We start from the raw sequence: 23,186 nt of genomic DNA, 5'->3' as shown, positions 1-23,186 counted from the left end.
TGTGAAGGGGATGGAATGAACACACACACACACACACACACACACACACACACACACACACACACACACACACGAGTAGAACTAGCACTGGACTGAGCCCATTGCACTAGCTTACAACAGTCCTTTGGAACTGAGGTTGTTTTTGCCCTTTACTAGTGCTGGAAAGAGAGGCCAAGCAAGCCTGGGACTATAAAGCTGGTGATGGACAGAGCTTGCAGCAGCTGGGGCATTTGCTGTGGACTGTTCAGTCTCTAGGAGCAAGACGGGGGTGGGATGGGGTATGACGGTGGCAGATAGGTACGTGCAGTTGACTCTCAGTAACTAGGGGTTCAGAGGACAGACTGTTTCTTCACTGGGATTCTCTGTCTCAGCGCCCTGAATTCTCCCAGGGTGCACAGGTTCAGTCTGCACAGGGCAGGGAAGACCATGCCAGGTCCTCATGGTGGGCCCGTTACAAGCAGGGAAATGCTCCTTAGGTTCAGTAGCCACTTTGACCTGGGTGACCCTCCTGGTCTCCGGCACTGCCTCCCCTGAAATGGGCTCTAGATGGACACAAACCAGAAGGCACAGCTCCCCTTCAGCTACAGGCTGATTTGGGTCTCCTCAGGAGTGGGAGAAAAATAACAGGGCTTCTTTCTTGCTAATACTTGGTACTCTGTGAATGATTAACTCTGATTAAACAGACAAGGGAGAGGAAGCGACAATGGACATTTATTGGGCTCCCGCTATGACCAGGGCGTCTGCTCACTGGTTAGCATGCGTTGTCTTGATCCTAACAGCCCTCGAAGTAGGGACATTGTTTTATTCCCTCTGTCAGGCCAGGCAATTAGGCTCAGGTGGATTAAGTAATACCACTTGGACCAGCTGGGTTGGCATTTTTAGGTATCTGTCCATTGTGGACGTATAGGTCTAGTTAGCCCCATTTTACCTATGAGGCTCTTCAGGCTGAGAACCTTGCCCAAGGAGTCAGGGCTAGTGAGAGGTTAGGCCGGGGCTAAAGCCCAGCCTGTTGGCCCCCAAAGCTTAGCTTGTTTGGCCACCTGCATTCTGGGTTTCCTTGACCCCAACATCCTTCCGTTCGGGGGTGGGAGAGGGCTGGGGGGCGGGTGAGGGGTGACTTAGAGAGCAACCAGTGCTTGAGGTCTCCTGCACAGCAACTCCAGGTGGGTGGAAAGTAAACAGATCTGGGTGGAGATCTTCCGTGGAGCTCTGCCTTTTATCTGCGGGTGAAGCAGCTGACGCTCACTTTGAAAGGCTGGCGGAGTGCCCTTGGTAAGTTAACCAGACACTCCTGTTTACATCACCAGCACACAGGCGTTTGAGATCTCTTCTGGGTTAGGTCTTTGCTTAGACAGACTACCTATACAGCCCACGCCCTGGCCAAACTGGCCGCATGTGTGGGGACTCAGAGGGACTCTAGGGTGGCCCTGGGGAGTGACCCTCTGGCAGGTGGAGTAGGGGACTTAGACCCAAGCGCACCAGGGACTCTGATGCTTTCACAATGCAGCTGGGGTCTGGCTCTGACCAGTACCCGTGGCATCTCAACCAGCATGAAAGACTATAGGATCCAATGATTTTGTTTTTCTTCCTAGACTTTCCAGCTTGTATAGAAAGTCCAATGCCACCCTCAAGAAGCTTAGCTGCTCCTTTGGAGGTTCTGGGACCATGTGGCCAAGGGGCTATACTTTGACTCTCCCCGCAATTCACCATTATAGACTTAGCTATGGAGGAAATGTGTTCCAGATGCCGAATTGTCCTCTGTCCCTGTTTCTAGTTACGCCTTTACTTGTAGGATTTTACCAGGGGATTTTCTCAGAGCTCTCCATCTCCCTCATATTCTTTTTTTTTTTTAAGTTTATTTATGTGTTTTTATGTATGAGTGTTCTGTCTGCATGTACACCCGCATGCCAGAAGAGGGCATTGATGGTTGTGAGCCGTCATGTGGGCGTTGGGATTGAACTCAGGACCTCTGGAAAGGCAGTCAGTGCTCTTAACCACTGGAACATCTCTCCAGCCCCCCCCCCCCCCTTTTGAGATAAGATTTCTCTGTGTAGTCCTGGCTGTCCAGGAACTCTCTGTAGACCTGTAGCAGGTTTATCTTCAACAGCCAGTTCCCAAATCATGACGCGGAGACTTACTATTAGTTGTAAATGCTTGGCCTTAGCTTATAACTCTTAACTCTTATAACTTAGACTAACCTGTTTCTCTTCATCTGTGTTTTACCTTGGGGCTTTTTGCCTTTCTTTCATTCTGTGTGTCTACTCTGTGTCTGGCTGGCGGCTGGCTGGGCGGGGTGGGTGTCTCCCCGCTCTTTCTTCCCTGTTCTCTCCTCTCTCGAGCCTAGATTCCTTCTCCTGTTTATTCTCTCTGTCCACGAGTCCCACCTATCCCTCTACTGCCTAGCTATTGACCATTCAGCTTTTTATTAGACCAGTCAGGTGCCTTAGGCAAAGCAACACATCTTTATATCATTAAACAAATGCAGCGTAACAAATGTAACACACCTTCACACCGTTAAAGTAATGTTCCATAGCAGACCAGGCTGGCCTTGAACGTAACAGAGACCTGCCTGCCTCTGCCTCCCAAGTGCTGTCATAGTCTTACTCTGTGTATGTATGCATGCATGGATTTATGAAGCAGCATCACATGTAGTCTAGGCTGGTCTCCAGTTTACTGTGTGGCCGAGGATGACCTGGAGCTGATCCTCCTGCCTTCAGCTTTTCAGTGCTGGGTATATGAGCGTGAGTCATTACCCACAGCCTTCACTCTTTTAAATGTAAGGGATACTTTCCCCCTCTTTATTATAGAAACAGTCAATAGTACAGTAACAGCATCGACACTCTTCTATCAGCTGATCCCAGAGAAAGAGGAAGTCTATTCTGTCCCATCCCATGGACCTGATGATGGTGAAATTTACACACTTCGGGCAGACTTTCTTTACATTTGCATGACTTTTTAAATAGATAATGACAACATGTGGCATAAAAGTCAAAAGAAAACAAAAGGATATTCTATGAAAAGCAAATGTCTTTCCCTGCCCTGTTCCAGGCTTCTCTTCCTCTTCCCTGGAGCCAACCACTGTTCCCAGGTTCTCCTGAATCGGCCAGGGAGATTCTGCCAGCAAGCTTTTTTTTTTTTTTTTTTTAATTTTCATTATAGTCCAAGTTAACGTCAGACTGATGATTCTCCTTCCCCTATGTGGTGAGTGCTGGGATTAAAGGTGTGCACCACCAGTGCAGCCTGCTCCCAAGCTTTAGCCTATCCAGTAGACTAGTAACAGTTATCTGTTAGGCTGGGAGGGTCAGGAGCTGCAATCTTGAGACTGAAACACTGGGCTTGTTTTGAGTCCCCTGAGGTTAAACCACCCGTCCCTGTGGAGTTTATTGGGAAGAAACTGAAGAGGAACAAAAGGTCATTACCAAGTGTCCTATTTAGCTGTGTTGTTGAGGCCCCAGATGATGGGATTTCAGAGCTGAGGGGTTAACTTATCTGAGGTCACATGCCTCCCCGAACCAGGGCAGGCCCAGGCTTCCTGACTGACCCCTGTCCTTTGAACAATAGCTTCCCTGAAGCTTCCCTGGCGCACAAGTGTGCTTGCATTTGAATACCCTTGGTCTTAGACACTGTGTTGTGTTTGTGTGGCTGTACTCAGTTTTAAACCTGTGTTTATAAACGGCAGTACGTACAAGCTTGTTTCAGACTTCGTTAATTATATATAAGCATTTTCCTGTGATAATGTAGTTTCAAAACCCATCATACTGGTCATCTTCTATTCTAAGTGAACACGTGGTGATTTACTCAACTATATACCTTGTTAATATAATTCGGGGTATTTTTGGTTTTCTTCACTTCATTAAGGCTAGGGAACACCTTTTCATGCTTAAAGCCTTTTCTTTTTAAAACATTTTTTATTTTATGTGTGTGGGTGTTTTGCCTGCTTGTATGTCTCTGCACCACATGCGTGCCTGGTGCCCATGGAGGCCAGAAGAGGGTGTTGGATCCCTTCACTAGAGTTACAGATGTGTGTGCTGGAAAGTGGATCTTGATCCTCTGCAAGAACAGCCAGTGCTCTTAACTGCTGAGCCATCCCTCCAGCCCCCTACAGCCTTTTCTTTATTTGGCGTTTTATACCGGGGATAGAGTCTCCAAATTGGGGTATAGTTCAGGCCTGTTCTGGTTCACTTTGGCAAGCTGCTTTCCTTTGGAGTCGTAACCATCAGCCTGCACACAGTTGTATGGGGCATTGCCTTGCACACACTCTACCAACAGGAATTAGCAGGTATTCATTTTGCAACTATAATGGATGACTGTCCTGGTTTGCTTTCTATTGCCGAGATAAGCATCGTGACCACGGGTAACGGGGAGGAAAGGATTTATTTTTGTTTACACGTCCTAATCATACTCCGACAGTGAAGGAAATCAGGGCGGGTACTCCAGCAGGAGTGGGAGCAGGAATCGTGGAAGATAGCTGCTCACAGTCAACTACCTTTTTAGCCTTCCCAGGATCGCCTTCCTGGGGATGGCCCCGCCCTCCCACGCCATCAATCAATAGTTAATAACATGTCCCCAGAGATTTACCTACAGGTTAATCTGACGGAGGCGGTTCCTCAGTTGAGGTTTTCTCTTCCCAGATGACCCTAGCTTGGGTCAAGTTGACCGATGGCTTTACCCTTTGTTTTAAACTCACGAGGCATGGCAAAATGTGTGTAGTCATCTAAAGTCCTTCCTGAAACACATGGGCGGTTGATCGGTTCCACCTGTGGAGTTTTCTCCCTTCCTCACAGGATGTCCCCTCTACTTTTGACAAAAATGCCCTCGGTTCTTGCTACCAGATTCTCAAGAAGGCTAATGTCGTCAGTGGTCTTTAGGAGTGTTACCTGTGACAGGCACGGGTATCGGCTATGTGCTGATTGAGTGCACTGCACGTTGTGTGTGTATAATTTATTTTGTGAGCAGACTTAGAAAGGTCCCATGGTTTTCCACCGTGGGAGCAGAGAAATACCCAGGGAGACTTAATTTAGACTTGGCTGTTGACTCTTTTGAGGCAGACAGGGTCCCTGTAGCATGTATTCTGTTTTCAATTGTAGCAGCATTTAAAGATCGAGGGGTTCCATTTAGAAGTCTCTTCTTTTCTTGTTGAGTGTTACTGTGATGAGTTAAATAAGGTAAAACACTCAGAAGAGGGTCCAACCCACGCTAAGTGCATACGTGCTTAATAAACACACTGCTGTCATCTGTGGCATACATGTTTGCCTCTGTTAGACCAGATTCTCCACAGGGCATGATTTTGGGGTGTCTCAGTTTGAAACAGACTTATTGTGTTTGTTTGTTTGTTTGTCGTGTCCCCCCCCCCCCAGGCAGGGTTTTTCTGTGTAACTCTGGCTGTCCTGGAATTTGTTCTGTAGACCAGGCTAGCCTCAAACTCACAGAGATTCGCCTGCCTCTGCCTCCCGAGTGCTGGGATTGAAGGCGTGTGCCACCACCGCCTGGCTTGGGATAGACTGTGATTGACATCTAGTGGGTAGGATCCATGATGGTCTGATGGTGTCTAAGACCACACTACTCTTCCAACGGGGAATATTCTGACCCCAGATTCCCAAAGTATCAAGGTCAAGATACCCCACTTATATGCCAGGCAGCAGTGGCACACACCTTTAATCCCAGCACTCGGGAGACAGAGACAGTCGGATTTCTGGTCTACAGAACGAGTTCCAGGACAGCCAGAACTACATAGAGAAACTCTGTATCAAAAAAAACATATATATCTCCCCATCCTGCTTATATACTAATGCACGTCACTCTTAGTGTGGCTGAACCCTTCACGTTGGTCTTAATAACACTTTCAGGGGCTGCCTGGGCTTTTGTAGAATCACGATTATAAAGGGCCTTCCTCAGCTCAGCTCAGCTCAGCTCAGCCTGGGAGCTGTGTGAACCCCTTCAACAGTGTTTACACGGTGCTCTCCCGGGACATAATGCATGTCTGGTTTGAGTCCCCTCAGTCCATTGAGCGCTGTGCTTTTATCTTCATGAAAGCAGCTGGCTAGGATCCGTGTCACAATGATCTTCCAGATATGGCCATGGAAGAAGAAGTGAAGTCACCTGTACAGGGTCATTTGGGTACAGCTGTCTCCTTATCCAGCTGCAGGATCCACATCTCTCATCTGTTGCCTCTTCTGCCTGGGGCTGCACCAAGGCCAGCTTCTTTGTAGAAGTGAGGTGACTTCCTCAAACACGTCTTCTCTCCAGCTGGTCAGAGACCCAGTTCCTGAGTCCTGTTCCTCCTGCCCATGTGTTTCTGGTCTCCTTCCCTTCTGGGTGGTCTCCCATCTCTCTCTCGACGGTCGTCACCTGGCAGCCAGTCCACAGGTGCTGCCGCCCTCGCCGGTGGCTCTCTGCCATGCTGCTCAGAGAAGCCTCCTTTCTCATGCCAGTGCTGCCGACATGGTGAGGTCCCCTGAACCTGTCTGGCTTGTGCTGTCACTTTCCAGTGACAGGTTCTCAGTGGATGCCATGAAATTTGGCTCACGGGTTTGACCACTTCAAATGCCAGTCTTGGTTCTGCACCCCTTGCATCCCACCCATACCCAAGCCAGAAATCCGTGTCCTTCTGGATAGCAGAAGTTGTGAGGGGGGGTTAGAGTTGGTGGCGGTTTGGTGGCCCGACCCATGTGCCCTCAGTTGTACAGTGAGGATGTTGGGTGCTACCTGAGGTCATCAATGGCGGGTGCTCACAGCATGTACTATAATGACGGTAGCTTTCTCTGGCCATGGAGACAGTGGTGCTTAGAAGCTACTGAGTAACCACCCCCACCCCCCCACCCCCCCGCTCCAGGCCAGGTCCCCCCTTCATGCTTTGTTTTTCTTGTTTTCATTTTGAGATAGGCTCTTACTTTGTAGCCCTAGCTGTCCTGGAACTTAACATGTAGACCAGGCTGGTCTTGAACCCATGGAGATCCACCTGCCTCTGCTTTCGATTGCAGGGGTTAAAGCTGCGTGCCACCCCTATGCCCGCCTCCCTTGGTTTTAAGGGGACTCTCGTTAGAGCTTCTGTTGACAGGTCACAGTGTCCACTGCTACTCTGATGTTGCTGTTGGAGCTGCGACAGGTCACTCACCCACGGTGATAGACGTGGGGTCTGTGTGGGCATCTCTGTGGCCACCTTGTCTGTGCTGTCCTGCAGATCCCTGCTCTGTGGAGGATGTGGGCCTTCCTGTTCTTGCTTCCCTCCTTCCACTAAAGTCAAGACCGAGACTGACACATTAAAAACTCAGCCCCTGGCTCATGCCCGGGGGACAACCTTCTGTACCCCAGTCTCTGTAGGGTGTGACGATTCGGAAATCTTAGTAGAAACTACGATAGAGGCTGTAGGCAGTGATATCAGCAGTGGCCGCATCAGGCCTGCTGTATTTCAGACACATTAATGTGATGGGGCCATTATTAATACAAATACTACTGCTTTGTTAGTATTATTTCATTTGAGCCTTGCCTCGGGCATGTCTGGTAGACAACTGTTGTCCCCATTGTACAGTTCTGAAAACTGAGGTATATGGAGAAGGGTATATAACACCTCGGGTGTGGTATAACCACACTCAAAAGTTGTGGTTATAGACATCTTTGAGCCAGGAAGGATGCGTTTTCAAATGCCAGGGGCATTCTCAAGGTATATTAAAGGAGACATGTTGCCGTGGTGGTTGTTAATGGCAAAATGAGAACATGGTAGAAACCAAGGAAGCAAGACCCAGGCCCTAGGAGCTGGGGGCAAAGTGCCTGTCTCTCACTGGCCTTTGTGACCCCCACCCTTTGACCCTAAGATAACCCTGACACATCGATACATTCTTTACCTCCTCAAGCCACCATTAGGTACCAAGGTCATGGAGGGGTGAGGGGACCCTGGTTCCTCCCATTTCCCCCTCCCTGTCCAAGATCTGCAGAGCCTGGCAGCTGGACACATATGCGCACACGTGCATGTATGTGTGTATACGTGTGCATGGGGGGACATGGACAGGTATGGGGAGGTAAGCAGAGGCAGAGAGGGATGCTTACTCCGCCACAGCTCTGGGAGTAGGTCCCAGTGTGGTCCTTGCCTAAGCATGGCTCCCGAGACCTTGTGGTACACTCCAACCTGAGCACATTTCTAGAGCGCAATACATGTGTGACGGGAAACCTGTCATCTGTCTCCTTATTAGACTGTGACATGAGCAGGCTCCAGGAGGGGTGTGAAAAGTTGGGGGTGAGGTGGAAGTTACAGAAGGCAGGGCCCCCTGGGATGCAGGCAGATGTGTGGTCCCTTGCCCCTTTATTAGAATAAAGTTGGACCATTAGGCTTCTCTGAGTGTAGCACTGCCCACCCTGCTGGGTGTTGTGTGGGGCCCCGGGGGTGTCTGAAATGGGTGGGTGTCCCTTGGCTGCTAGCTCTTCCTCCCTGAATCCTGGGGGCCGTTGCTGAGGAGATGGTCATTCTGCGGGGACCTTGTAGCCTGAAGAGAGAACATGGTAGCGTGGTTCATGGTGGCTGTGGCTTGTCTGCTGGGCTGCAGAGGGCTGCTGTTAAAATCTCCTTTCTGCACCCTCTGCTCTGTCAGTTCTTTCAGGAACTGTAACGCGGGTCCCAAAGGTTCCTCAGAGCAGCACCTGGAAGGTGGGACCTTGAGAGTGTGGTGGCTGGAGGCAGGGAGGGGTTGTGGAGAGAGCCAGCCTTTCCAGGTCCAGACACCAACCAGCACGTTTGGGGTTTGTTGTTGTTTTGGGGCCTTTGTGTGGATATAACGGTAGGCATTTTGTAAATCGTTTTTAAATCCTGTGGACTTGGAAGTGCCGTGAGGCCCCCATTTTACTGCTAAGGGAACTGGAGTTTTGGAAAGGCCAGAGAACGGTGGATTCAGAACAGTCCGCAGGAAGAAGTGTGTTCTTAACACTGAATTACACCACGTCCCCCATGCCTGAGCTTTGTGGCTACTGCTTGTAGGGTCCTTTATGGAGGGGTTCAGGGCCCTAAGCCGAGGGGCCCTGGGGACCAGGGCTTTTATTGACTCTTCTGGCAGGCTTAGCCCCAGGGCTTTGTCCTGGAGGCCTGAACAAACACAGGTGTTGTTTTGGCTCCTGCCGCTTCCCCAGGAAATGGGGCCAGCTGCTTTCTACCGCCCTTAGCCTCTTTCACAAGCCCGGTCCTCTTACAACAGCCTCTTCCTCCCTGGGCTCCTCGGCTCCTCCCCGCCTGCCTTCAAGACCAGGTCAATAGACTGGGAGAACTCACAGCCCTCTGCTGGGTAACTCCCACCGGGAACCTTAGCTTCCAGGCGCCGGCACTAACTAGCCAGTTTCCCTCAAGGCCTGAGGAAGCCTTTGGCTGAGGGTTGAAGGGGCTGAAAGTTGGAGGGTGGGTTGGGAAGAGGTTTAAGCACAAACTGTTGGGAGATAGGAGATGCTGATCATGGAATAAGACCCTCCCATGCCCCCCCCCCATGAATGTGAAGTGTGGTGGCTCTGGGCCAAAGTATGTTGGGAGAGATTATGGTAGAACCAGAGTAATTGTGCTTACTCTTAGATTTAAACATGCTTTGCAGTGTTTTTATGCCAACACAAGAATACTTTGGTTGCAATTTTTTTTTTTATGACAACGAAAGAAGCTATAACAAAATGAAAATAAAAGCTGAGAAGCACACCATCCCCTGCCAGGGTATGCAGTACATACTACCCTCTGTCAATCCTTTCTCCTGAGCTGTTCTCCTGAGGCCAGAGGGTCTCTAAGCACCAGGGAGAATGGCCACCCACCCACTCCCTGCCCTGACCACTTAGTATCACCCATAGGCTCTGTTGGCTCTTTGGGACCCCCTGAGGTTTGCATCAGGTTCTGTCCAGTGCCCGGCTTCTCCAGGACCCGGGCTTCTGCTGTATTTTCTCGGTGCTGCAGTTGTGATTCTGCCCCTTGGCACCCTAGGATAACGCAGGTGAGCATTGAGGCCTGGCCTTCAGGAGCTGCAGTCTGGGGTGTCGGGCTGAGCGGTGGCCAAACAGTGGTCATGTTGCTGGGTCCAAGCAACATGGTGTTGCAGGCTCTGTGCCCAACCCAGGCATACCTTTTCCTGGAGGAAGTGACGTCTGGACCCAGTCCTAAAAGGCAGATGTGCTAGCCAAGCAAGGTACAAAGGACAGAGCAGACTGAGGAATGGTTTATTTTTCCTCTGCCCACCTTGATCTGATGTGGTTTTCTCAAAGATTTGATATGGCCCGTACCCCTTCTCCCTGTCATGGTGGTGGGTGTTTGCAGGGGAGAGGGAGCCCTGGCTTGGTAAGTTACTGGTGAGATCTGAGAACTGAAGCCCAAAGCTCTACCAGCTCTCTCTCCCATCTCTCCACCCCCCACCCCACCCCCACCCACCCCCGCTATCATGGGCTCTTAAACTTTGTTCGCAAATCCAGACAGCCAGGTTTTCTTTTCCCCTGATAACAGGGAGTTTGATATTCTCTCTCTGCCCACCTGTTGCCTCTTCAGTTTGGAGGTTCCCAAAGCAAGGGGAGGGTGGGGCATGAGTGACCTCCCCTAAATGAGAACATTCCCGGCACGCTGCTCATCCATGGGATTTGCAGGTGGGTGGGAAGAGCTGAAAGACCCTACAGTGAGGTGAGCAGGACCAGACTCTTGAGCCTCATGTCATGGGTTGGGATTTGACCAAGTTTTGAATGGACATGAGAAACTGAAATGCATACGTCTGTTCCCTGTTGTTTGCAGAGTCAGCCCATTCTATGTCTGTACCACCAGGAGGTAAGCCCTTGGTTGGTGGCCTGCCTACCGTTGGTGGCCTGATCGCCCCCATCCCCATCTCACAGAGAAGTGGCTACAGAGTTGATGGTCTTTACATCAGCTTCCTTCCATCCATCCTGAAACTCTTCCCCATGCTTATCCTAACCCAGATACCCACATATGCATGCTGGGGGACTTGGGGTTCTCTCCATGCCGACACCATGCCTCCGAGCTCCGTCCCCAACCCAAAGGAATCCTTTCCCCCGATTGGCTACCAAGCGGGAAAGGATTTTATAAGATAACTTAGCCAGAGGTGCATGTGGGTTTCTCAAGTAACTTCTGGCTTGTTACTCTTTCTTAAAACTGTAAAGGGAGATTGCTAAGAATGAGATTGTGGCACTTCGGGATGTGGGTAGAAATGATGCTTTTGAGGAGGGCTGGGGTTCATTCCCACCCCACCCCCCATAGGCCCCAAAGGATGTCTCATTTGCATTTCTGTGAAGAGCCCTCTGATTGGTTGCCTCACTTGCATTTCTGTAAAGGGCCCTCTGATTGGTTGACACGACTGTGTGGACCAGCCACGGGGAGAGTTTCTGTGGATTCTGCTGAGTGGGTGGCCATCCTCCCTCTTCCCTTCCCGTGGCTTATCAAGTGAGGATGCCAATGAGTCTGCTGAGGGCCTTCCACAGAACAGCTGGAACGAAGATGTGGGGTGGGGGTCCTGGAAACCATCGAGGCCTACGGTGAGGGCCTCAGAGACCGAATGGCCCATGAGGAGACTGACCGCATGCTTTTCTTCCCTTACGTGTCAGACGTTCACGGCCTGGTGCAACTCCCACCTGCGGAAGGCAGGGACACAGATCGAGAACATCGAGGAGGACTTCCGAGATGGCCTGAAGCTCATGCTGCTCCTGGAGGTTATCTCAGGTGAGCCGGCCCTGGCCCAGGACATGGTGGTCCCCTCTGGGCTCTGTCCTAACACTTGGTTGTATTCTGTCCATATTCATAGTTGGCCTCTGTGGGCACCAAGCAAGCACATGGTATATTTACATACATACAGGCAAAACACTCATATATGTATGTATATAATACAAAACACTCATATATGTATGTATATAATACAAAACACTCATATGTGTATGTATATAATACAAAACACTCATATGTGTATGTATATAATACAAAACACACACACACACACACACATATATATAAAGGGTCAATCAAGATGCCACATCACTTACTCTATTTCCGTGGAGGGATTACTCCAATGACCTTATTAGGCCCTGTCTTTTAAAAGTCTTGCCACTTGGAATATCACCATGCTGGAGCCAAGCCTCCAGGGCCTGAACCACTAGGGGACAAACCATGGCATCGTGCATGTCCACTTGGGTGCTCCAAAGCAGTAGCTGGCCCTCTTTGCTTACTGCTGCAGACTTTATCTGGTCATCCTAAACCTAAACCTAGGACCGCAGACTGCTCTGCCTCAGCCATTCTTTCCAACTAGAAATTTACACTCTTTGTGTTCTGTTCCCTTCTTTCTCAACCCCCCCCCCCTTAACCTTTTGCATTCCTCTAGGTGACTCCCACCTAGAGGATACCATTAAGACCTTGATCCAGTCTCCACCCTTCCCCTCCTCTCTGCAGCCCAGCTCTGTGCTGCTTCCCGGCACTCTGACAGCCCAAATATGGCCACGCTCTTCCCTGCTCCAAAGGCTTTTGTGCCTCCCCAGGGCTTCCAGCCGGAGTGCACATTCCTTTGCTGAGCCCTCAGGATCATTTGGGAGCTGGCACCTGCTTTGTCTCCAACTAACTATTCCCAAAAAGGTAGCAGCGCTCAGGCCCTCCCTCTGCCACACTGGGAAGCTCTCCCGGCTCCCCGGATGACATGTCCCATTCCCTGTGCTTTGCATGACTTCTGACAGGGTCGCTTCCTTGAAAACAGCTTTTTCATATATCCTTTAGAGTGAAACCTGGGTAGGGCAAAATATATACAATGGGAAATATAACCGTTTTAGCCTTTTTTTGGTGAGGAATTACTTACTTTGGCTCTTGGTTTCACAAATGTCAGCCCATTGTGGCGGGGAGGATGTGGAAGAGCAGATCAGTGGACATCAAGGCAGCAAGAGGCCAAAAAAGGGAGTAGACAAAGAGGCCAGAACATTTTCCAGTGATGGACTTCCTCCAAAAGCCCCACCTTCTGCTTTTCACCACCTTTTAATAATGCCATCGTATTATGAATCTGACAGGGCATTAATCTGTTGATTAGGTCAGATCCCTAATGACCTAATGATCTCTGAGAACACCCAGACCTGCGCTTGACTAATCTTGGCATCTCTTAATCCATTCAAGTCAACACTTAAGACTGAGCATCCACTTGATACCCAAACACGTCATGTCCAACCCTAACATTCCACCCCTGAACCCCAAGAGACTACATTCGATCTCCATGAGTCCGCATGATCTTAATAATTCCAGCATTGTTCTGAAGATTAAATCCAGAGTCCCTACTGAATTGCAAGGCAATCTATTAGTTCTGAACCCCATAATAAATAAATACGTAAATCAAATTTGCGTGCCTCTAACATACAGTGGTACGAACGAGAGGACTCGGGGCATGGAGAGGGAGGATAGTACCAAAATCAGACCAGAACTCAGAAGATCACAGCCTGTACAGCCATATCCAGTCCTGGGGAGGCATGATGGTGTGATCCAACTTCAGCGGGCTTGGGTACCCCTTCCTTCCACGTGGCTTTTCTCTTGTCTTGCTGCATCCACTGCCCGGGGCTTTCATTAGCAGACATTCCACGTTCCCAGCATCTTCAAGGGGTTTCCATTGCAGCTTAGGCTTCACCCCCACAGAGCGCTTGGTAGGTAATTCAACCGTGTTATACATTTCCTGGCCTCCCAGGCCTTCCTTTGAACTCTGGGTAGAAGCCACCAGAGCGCTGTAACTCCTGAATTCTGCAGGCTTGCAAAATCGGCTTCATATGGATGAAGCCAAGGCTTCCGCCTGTCCCTCCCTACCTCACCTTGCAGTGGCCTCTGGGGTGCCTGAGAAGCTGAACCTAGGAAGTCCTAGCAGGTCTCTTCTGAAAGGAAAACGTTGTTTTACTGGTGACTTACTTTTGTATTATTAAAATCACCATACAGAGTAATCGGTTTTATTGTATATGCCCATGCCCTAACACTTCATTCTAATTCATCCTTCCTCGCGGCCCTCCCGTGAAGGGGAACACTTTCAAAAGATTTTATAGTTTTATATTATGGAGCCTGTGGCGGATGACCAGTTCCTGAGGTGTCAGAGGCATCTTTCTTATTAAGGCATTTTTCCTCTTGACCCACTGTAAAGTGCTTGGCTTTTGTTTTGTTTTGTTTTTGTTTTTAAAAAAGAGAATAAGAGATAGTTTGTTCTGGAGCTGTTGTGAGTGACCATGGCCCAGAAACACAGATTTAAGTTACCCTGAATTCCATGTTCCAGTGTGGAAGCAGTTTCGTGAAACTTTTACAGTTTTACAGAACAAAGGGAATTGTGAGTCAAGGCAAGTTTAAAATACAGTAGTGGGTACATCAGAGAGACAGTTACAGCAAGATGGGGGAGCCTTTTCTGTAGGCCCAGGATGCTATCTGATGCCATCCTAAGCCTTTGGGGTGATGGAAGCTAGTGATGTGCTAAGTCGATAGAATCCGGATCATTTCTGTTAGCCACAGGTTGTTAGCTCCAACACAGAGGAGAGAGGAAGAGCTGGGAAGACCATTGAGGAAGAAACTGCTGGATCCTATCAGTGCTGTCTTGGCTTCTTTTTAATGTCACTGATCTCCAGCAGTCACACCCTGTCTGTCCACAACTTTGAGTTTGTTCTTTTGGGGGCGAGGCTTCAGGCTTTTTCCAGGTCTTTCCATTCTTTTGCACTTTGCCCTTGATTCTTGTTGTAAACCTTGCTAAGAACACCTGTCAGTAACTGTGCCTCAGCTTGAGTGTGATGCTGTCTTGAGATTTCTTTACCCAACTGTTAGCTTTAAACCCAGCTTCCCACAGAGTTCCAGGACACCAACAACATATTGGCCAATTCTTTGTCAAAATGTTACGTGAATGCCTTTAGTCCATTCATGTGCCTGCTCCTGTCTGAAGCCTTCTGAGTGCAGACTTGACTTTGTTTCTGTTGTTATTCTAGTTGCTGAAATCCCACCAGATGCGCTCATTAAGCTTCGTTTATAGCATTCTTGGGCTCCTCTAGTCCGCATCTACTGATTCTTCCATACACAGGTTTCCATACACCTGTTTCAAATATCATTTGGGCCTGCAAGTACATCATAGTGGGAAGGCTGTGGTTTTTGTTACTGTATATGTTAATTTGTCTGCCTTTTAAGACCTGTCCTTTCCTACTGGACTACAATTACATGAAAGGCAAGAAACCTGTTTGCTCTCATATACCCAGCACCTCAATCTCTGGCATCTATTAGGAACATAATAAATAAATGTTGAGGCCAGAGAGACTGAGGCTTGCTGCTCTTCCAGAGGACCTGGGTTTGGTATCAAATACCCACAGCTTATGACTCACAATTGCCTGTAACTCTAGCTCGAGGGGATCTAGTGCCCTCTTCTGGTCTCCTCAAGTACCTGCACATAAATGGCATGCATAGACACACACACACACACACACACACACACACACACACACACACACACACATATTTTAAAAAGTATTTTTAAAATACAGCTATAAATTTTGAGCAAATGCATGCAGGTTTGTCTCTAAGAAGTAGAAGAGGGAGAAGTAAGATAGAATCAACTTCTCTTTGATTCCCGAGTGATAACTCTGAACATCTGATAGGCGAATCATGCCTATGCCCATTTAAGAAGCGTTTTTGGACGAGGCGGGTGAGGTTGGCCCTGGTTCCTGGACAATCCTACCTTACCTTCATGTTCTTCCTTCTTGATCAGGCGAACGCTTGGCCAAGCCAGAGAGGGGCAAGATGCGAGTGCACAAGATCTCCAACGTCAACAAGGCCCTGGATTTCATAGCCAGCAAAGGAGTCAAGCTGGTGTCCATCGGGGCCGAAGGTGAGAATGATGCTGTGTGGTTGGTGTTTCCTGGGTCCTTTCTGCCCTGACTCCTGTAACGACAGGACTGGCCTTCCAGGTCCACACCAGGACTCACCCCTTCCCCAGCTTTCACTGTAGTCCTTATGATGGGCAGCTGCACCCCGAGTGCTGAGCACCTCACCCAGTACCTCCCTGCCCTCCGTGTCCTGCAGGAGTGCTCTGTGGCTGACAGTGCCCTGGGGAGACACTGCTGTTCACAAAGCAGCGTTCTTAGTAGCTTCTCCCTGATTCTTTGCCCATCACATCAAGACTTTCTTTTTTTAATAGAAAAAGCTGTTGAAGCCATTGTTGTGGCGTGCTTTTCACAGTTAGAATGTGGCAGGGCTTCTGGTGTATCTTGTGCCGGCTTGAAGAGCAGCTAGAATATTCTAGCTGGTCCCTCTGATGGCATAATCTATGAACACAGCATGTGTTCACTGGGTACTTGCTGCGGGATGCCAAGGGATTGAAAGACGTCATCTGACTCACTGGGCCAAGACGTGGCCTTGGTTATGCAGATGAGGGCTCATTTGTCGTGAGGAAAGCCGCGTTGAAATGCTTTAACCTGTGACCCCATAGGGCGGAGTATCTAATGCTTACCCTCACTGTAGACAAATATGCTTATAGATGACCATGATGCTTGCTCTGGTCCCATCTTCTGTAAGTGGCCAAGCCAGAACCCAAGTCTGTAGGTGGACTTTTCTTTCCCTGCCCACCAGTTCCCAAATAACCGATATGGAGACTCAATATTAATTGTAAATGCTCGGCTGATCGTGCAGGCTTATTACTAACTAGCTCTCACAAATTAACCCAGATACCTCATTTCATACACGTCCTGCTTCCTCTGTGTCTGGATGGCGACTCCTCCGACTCCGCCCTTCTTCCTCCCAGCATTCTTAGTTTGGCTCTCCCACGTAACCTTATCCAGTTCAGCTATTGGCCAGTCAGCTTCATTATTAGCCAATGAGAGTAATACATATTTACCCTGTACAAATATTTTTCCATGGCACAAGTCCAGTTCTGTATGATACCAGAGAAATGCACCAGGGTGAGGATGATATTGTTCCCCCTAAATCTGTGAGAGCCGATCTCCTGTGGGTAACGAGAAAAGTCCTTTTTTTTTTCTTTCTCTAGACACGGGAGGCTTTTATGCCCATTCATCAGCTTTAATAGGGCCAGCAAACTGCAGTGTGTCAGGTTGAGTCTGGTTGACAAAGGTTTTGGTGAACAGCCGAGCACAAAACCATATCTGTTTGCCCGTCATCTGGTACTGCTTTGGGTGTGGGCAGTCAAGTTCAGTCATTGCTGCAGAGACCATGTGGCCAGTGAAGCCAAAACTATGTCCTGGCAAGCCCTGTATTGAGAAAGTTGGCTGACCCTTCTCTTAACTATTGGGGTTGGTGCTCAAGGTGGCAGCCATACCTCTGGATCCTGGCACCCCTGTGCCTTTGAGCATCTCAAGGACAGAGGCTGCAGTCTCTTCAGCCTGTGGCCCCAGCCTCTAGCTACTGATACTGGGTGTGTGTTCGAAGCACGAGTGTGTGGCAGGTACTTACTTTGTGGCTGGAAAAACATTCTTTGCTTCTTACTAAAAAGAAAAGAACATCTTGTTCTACTAGGGAAGGGTGAAGCCTGGCAGCGTTTTCTCAGGCAGGGAGAGCCAAGAAAAATGCCACTCAATGGTCTGGCACCAGTGCAGGTCCCCACTAGGGTAGGAAAGGAGAGAGTGTGGGAAGTGGGCTTGGGTGAACAAGAGGGATGGGTGGGGACTGCAGTGAACTGGAAAGAGCTTTTCCTTCCAAAAAATGGGCTCACAAAGACCCCATCAACTGTTGCTGAGTGGGAAGGCAGGGCCACTATGGCTGGTTAAAAATAAAAAGAAGTCAGAAAAAGCAGAATTTTAGAAAGGAAAATTGGGCCAAGGATAACTGAAGAGGCAGGGAGAGAGGTGGGAGATGCGTCAGTGTCCTGGGCTAGCCTGCAGCTGACCCAGCAGGAAGCATCCCTGGGTGCCTCCTCAGGACAGTGGTGAAGTGAGTGGGTTTGACAGACCGTCTTTTAGGGGGACGGGGGGGGGGGGGGGGAAGGCTCAGGAAAATCGCCAGAGAAGTAGAATGGCAGGTTTCTCTAAACCGGACTGCGCCTCCATAGCAGGGCCCAGGTCAGGCTCCAGGGCTGAGGTCCGACCCTCATCTATCCTGACGGGCTCCACTGTGTCCCCTGGGGTCCAAGGCAGAATAACAGGGCCGAGGCAGGGAGGGACGCTTTAGCTAAGCACACCCCACCGTCTCTCCTTTTCTCTAGTGTTAATGTTGACTTTTCACTGTGACTCAGAATTCACTAAGTTCTGGGGAAGGGCCAGAGGACCCCAAAAGAACTGTCCTGCTAGTGCTCAAAAGGTCCCCAGTCGGGGCGTAGTGTTTGGCTCTCGTGGAGTCGGGCAGAGGGGAGGTGAGCCTCCATTCCAGGAAGGCTGAACTTCAGTGTCCATCTTTTTATAAGCTTTAAAAAAAAAAAAAAAAAAATTCCCCCTCAGAGTCAAAATGCTGCCCGTAAAATTTCATTGTAAGGATTTTTTTTCTCTGAGTCATTAAAACCTCAGGAATGCAATGTTGAATGGTTCCGTTAATATCTGTGTGAGCACAGCTGAGCTGTTACCTGGGCCTGCCTTGGGAGTGGCTAAGCTCTGCTAAGTCCTCCAGGGCCAAGGACAAGCCTGTGTGCTCACTGTCATTCATGCCTCATTCATTCATTCACTCACTCATTCATTCATTCATTCCTGGAGGCCTTCCTCAGTGCTAGGCCTGTACTGGGCTCTGAGCAGTGATGGCGGGACAAGTCAAGTCCTGACCCTTGCCCATCCGGAGGACAACAGGAAGAACCTGCAGATGTCAGGTGGAGAACAGGGAGGAGTCAGATGGGTGGTCAAGGAAGGCTACTGTGGGATGGCCTGTAGGGAGGGGAGGGACAGGCCATGTGGATATTCCTGAAGAGGGAACAAGGAGGATGCCAGCGAGGATGGAAGGGGGGTCCAGGATGCTCAACCAGCCCAAGAGGGCCTCGCTGGCCACTGGACTCTGGGTGGGGTAGAAAGGCATGCATGGCTTTGAGCAGCAGACGGGCTCTGGGGACTTAAGTCACTCTTTGTCCTTTGAACAGAGTTTCCATGAAGAATAACTGAACAACAAGGGTATTTAGACAGGAACCTCACTCCGCACCGCGGGTCTTTGGCCAGGGACAGAGATAGAATTTCACTGCCAGAAGTGAACAGCTCTGAGATGCTTACTTCCCGCTGCCAGCTTTTTCAGCCAGATTTTTTTTTTCTTTTTAAAGCCAGATTGTGCTCCTAGTTAACAGTGTCATAATAATGTGTATGTGTTTAAATTTGTTTTTAAAGTTTACTAATTTAACGTCTGGGAAAATGAGACCTGTTTTCATGTCCTGTGTTCGCTCATGTCTCTTCACCTGCTTACCTGTGAGAGCTTAGAGTCTGTGTCTGTCCTTTTAAACGTTTTCAGTGTTACGGATGTTGATGAACGGGAAGTTGTAGATGAAAGCACATCTTTAGAAAAAGTAAGTCATAATGAGGTGGGGCTTGGTAGCAGCGCACCTGTAATCCCAGCATTTGGGAGGTGGAGCGGGAAGATCCACAGGTCAGACTGAGGACATGACCCTCTCCCCATCCCAGCTCTCCACACCGATTCAAACGCCTCCCCAGCAGCAATTTCCTGCAAAGCTCTGGCTGAGCGTGCTGATCAGGGAAACGGTTGCCTGCTGCCGAGGCTCTCGGTGACTCTTAACGTGGACCCGTGGCCCATTGCTGTCCGTGGCTCTCTCAGCAATGTGGCTCGTGTCTCAAGTGAACGCTGGTGTTCCTTTGCCCAGCACACCAGTGCAGACCCGATGCAGTAGTGTTGCAGAGGGGCGTATATGAGATATCCCTGGGGTACCTTGCTCTTCACTGAGCACCTCGCCATGGGCCAGCTTACTGTCTGGAGCACAGCTGAACCTCACCTTTCAGCCCACACAAGACCAAGAGAGCTCTGTGGCCTAGGCTGATGTAGTACGTCTATTTACTTGTTTACATGCGTATTTTATCTACTCCTTGGGGATATGAGTCCTCAAGGGAAGTTGCTCTTTTTCTGCCCTCCCCAACAATTAATAACCAACTAATCAGCGCCCTCGGAAGAGGAATGGACTTTTACTTGCTTTTATTTTGTATGCGCTCGCCTGCATGTATGTCTGTGTGTCACATGCTCGCCTGGTGCCTGTGGAGGCCAGAAGAGGGTGTTGGATCCACTGGAACTGGAATTACAGATGGTTGTGAGCTGCCATGTGTGGGTGCTGGGAATTGAACCTGGGTCCTCTAGAAGAGCAACCACTGCTCTAACTCCTGAGCCATCTCTCTAGCCCTGATTTATATTTTTACTTCTCTGTTTCTAGGAGATATTTGTGTGTGTGTGTGTGTGTGTGTGTGTGTGTGTGTGTGTGTGTAAAGAGAGACAGAGACAGACAGACAGACAGACAGACAGAGAGAAAATAAGAAAGGGAAATGTAATAGAATTGTAGCATATAAGGTCTGAAAAATGTGAGGCCCAAATATAGCAGGTTGTCTGAGCTGTCGTCTTGAATGGGTTTATAAAAACAAAAATCTATTTTAATGCTTAGGGCATTTTGAGGCTGACCAATCAGAGGGTTGGTTAAGAGGGCAGCTCTTAAAATGGATGTGTGTGACTTGCTGTTGTTCATCCTGGCTCTCTGCATGAGTGGCTATTTTAAGAGCTGTGATTGGCCACAGACCCCTAGGTCATTCATTGCCCCTCCTTAGAACCTCTGTGAGAGCTTAGAAATCTGTCCCCTCCTGTCTGTCAGACTGGGTGACTGTGGTTCAGGTAGAGCGTCCTTTCTGATGGACCCACTCTTCCAAGAGAATCTTGCTCAGATGGGCTTCTCTCTTGGTATCCATCCTGGTCGATCCACTCACTTTCACAGACTTCTTATGTGGAGCTGGGTGTGCCTTAGACCAGGGGAACTCTGTTCGAGGTGCGTAGGTTCAATCTCCAGCACAAATAAATAAGTAAATACTTTTTCCCCCTTCTGGAAGTGGGGGATTTGTGATGTTTGACTTCTGAGGGGTACAGGAAGTGACATGGGATTGCTGGGAATGTGTGTCCGTCTTGTTATGATCCACCTAACATGTCCGGCCACCGTTCCTATAGAAATTGTGGATGGGAATGTGAAGATGACCCTGGGCATGATCTGGACCATCATCCTTCGCTTTGCCATCCAGGACATCTCTGTGGAAGGTGGGTTTCTGCTGTGTTCTGTTCCCTCTTGAACTTTTACCTCTCCCTTTGCCTCCCCTTACCTAGTCCTCTTCTCTAGGCTCATCTAGAATGTCCTCACCTGGGGCAACAATGACCATGACTTCAAATAACTCCCCCAAAATATGTTGACCTAGCAGCATTCCTCATTTCCTGAAGGCTAAGGCCACTGTGGTTGAGTCTTAAAGCCTCACTGGGCCCTTAGCGGAAAAGGATTAATCATAGCAAAGTGAGCGGCCCTTGTCCACCACTGCTCCCATAGCACCCCCTGGTGGCCACTTTCCAGTTCGGCACAGGTTGCCCTGGTATGATTGCTTACTCCAGCCATTTTTGAGTTTTGTGTCTGATACGGTGCTCTTATCACTTACTGTTTGTGGTTTGCTATGTGCATGGTACATGCATATAAAAACCGCCTTCTTAAGCGATGAGATTGAGATTAAAATGCTTTTAAATATGCATATTTAAATGTTTTCTTTTATGTGTGTGGGTGTTTTTTTTTACCTGCCTGTATATCTGTGTACTGTGTGTGTGCCTCATGTCCCAGAGTCCAGAAAAGGGCATTGGCTCTCCTGAGACTTGAATTACAGTTGTGAGCTTCCCCGTGTGAGTGCTGAGAACTGAACTTGAGTCCTCTGGGAGAGCAACAAGTACTTTTAACCCCGGAGCCGTCTCTCCAGTCCCATGAAGATTTATTTTATTTTTTTTTAATTGTGTATTTGCATGTGTGTCCATATGTGGTCAGGTACAGGTGGGTGCCGGTGCCCTCAGATGCCAGAGACATTGGCTCCTGGGGCTGGTGTTACAGATGATTGTGAGCTACTCTAACATGGGCGTGAGGAACCAAACCAAACCTCTAGGAGAGCACTAAGTGGTCTCAACTGCTGAGCCATCTCTCCAGCCCCATGCCAATTTATACACAGATTATTTATTTAATTAATTTACTTTGGGCTGGAGAGATGGCTCAGCCGTTAAAGGCTAGGCTCACAACCAAAAATATAATTAATTTACTTTGAGACAGGATTTCACCATGTACCTCTATCTGTCCTGGAACCTGCTATGTAGACCGGGCTGGCTTTGAACCCCCAGAGAGCAGCCTGCCTCAGCCTCCAGAGTGCTGGGATTAAAGGAATGCACCATACACCTGTCTCCCCGTACCAATTGATTGTGCTTGAAAAATTATAATCTTTAGATCTATAGATCCTTTAGCATTATTTTAAAGTCCATTTTATTAGTTAAAAATACGTGAGGTCCATCAGGTTCTATTTACTAAATGCCGCCACCTGCAGTTCACGGGTCTGAACACAGGGAGGCAGTGCAGTCTGTAACCTTGGAGTTGGGAGTTCCCGCATCCCCTCAGAGAGGGACAGGGCACCAGAGCCAAATCAGTGCAGTAACAGGAGGAAGCCTGACTTCGGATGAACCTGGACAGGAAGGAATCCATTCTTCCTGTTCCTCCATGTTCGCCCCACAGGTTGCGTGATCCCCTGTCCAGGGGCTTCTGGTCACATGAATTTCATAGGCTCTTCCAGTTGTCCTTGAAGTAGAAAGCAGCTGCTGAGTTTTTGTTTATCACTATCACTTCTTGAATAAAAGGGAGTTGGGCAGATACCCTGGCAAGCTGCAGCTGTCTGGACATTTTAGTCCATGGTGCAAGTGGCTTGATTTTCTATTTTTTGTTTTTGTTTTTATAATGTATGGGTGCTCTGCATGTATCCTTACATGCCAGAAGAGGGCATCAGATCCCATTATTGACGGTTGTGAGCCACCATGTGGTTGCTGGGAATTGAACTCAGGACCTCTGGAGGAGCAGCCAGTGCTCTTAACCACTGAGCCATCTCTCCAGTTCCGCTTTCCTGTTTCTTAAGGAAACTTTTTCCAGCTTTGCCAAACAAATAGACAGGATGGCCCGGACTTCTTTCTTCCTTATAGCAACAGAGTTGGGGTCTTGAGGCCCCCACAGGGCCTCTTAGTAGCAGCATCCTCACTCTCCTAGGTCAGCCCACTGAACCCGTTCCCCTCCCCCCGCTGACCCCGT

At 49.1% G+C, this 23,186-nt stretch overlaps 1 protein-coding gene across 3 annotated transcripts in view; it reads left to right on the top strand.

Annotated features, from left to right (window-relative positions):
• Actn1 (actinin alpha 1) overlaps positions 1–23,186 on the top strand; it is a 100,442-nt gene that overhangs the window by 44,826 nt on the left and 32,430 nt on the right. For all 3 annotated transcript variants that reach the window (XM_006973102.4, XM_006973103.4, XM_006973105.4), the window contains exons 2-4: positions 11,554–11,668; positions 15,687–15,806; positions 21,047–21,133. In XM_006973102.4, coding sequence (XP_006973164.3) covers positions 11,554–11,668; positions 15,687–15,806; positions 21,047–21,133 — 322 coding nt within the window. The remainder of the gene's footprint in view (positions 1–11,553; positions 11,669–15,686; positions 15,807–21,046; positions 21,134–23,186) is intronic.

This window comes from Peromyscus maniculatus, chromosome 14 (genome assembly GCF_049852395.1).
Source record: "Peromyscus maniculatus bairdii isolate BWxNUB_F1_BW_parent chromosome 14, HU_Pman_BW_mat_3.1, whole genome shotgun sequence".
NCBI lineage: Eukaryota > Metazoa > Chordata > Mammalia > Rodentia > Cricetidae > Peromyscus > Peromyscus maniculatus.
This window is presented reverse-complemented; position numbering and strand designations above follow the sequence as displayed.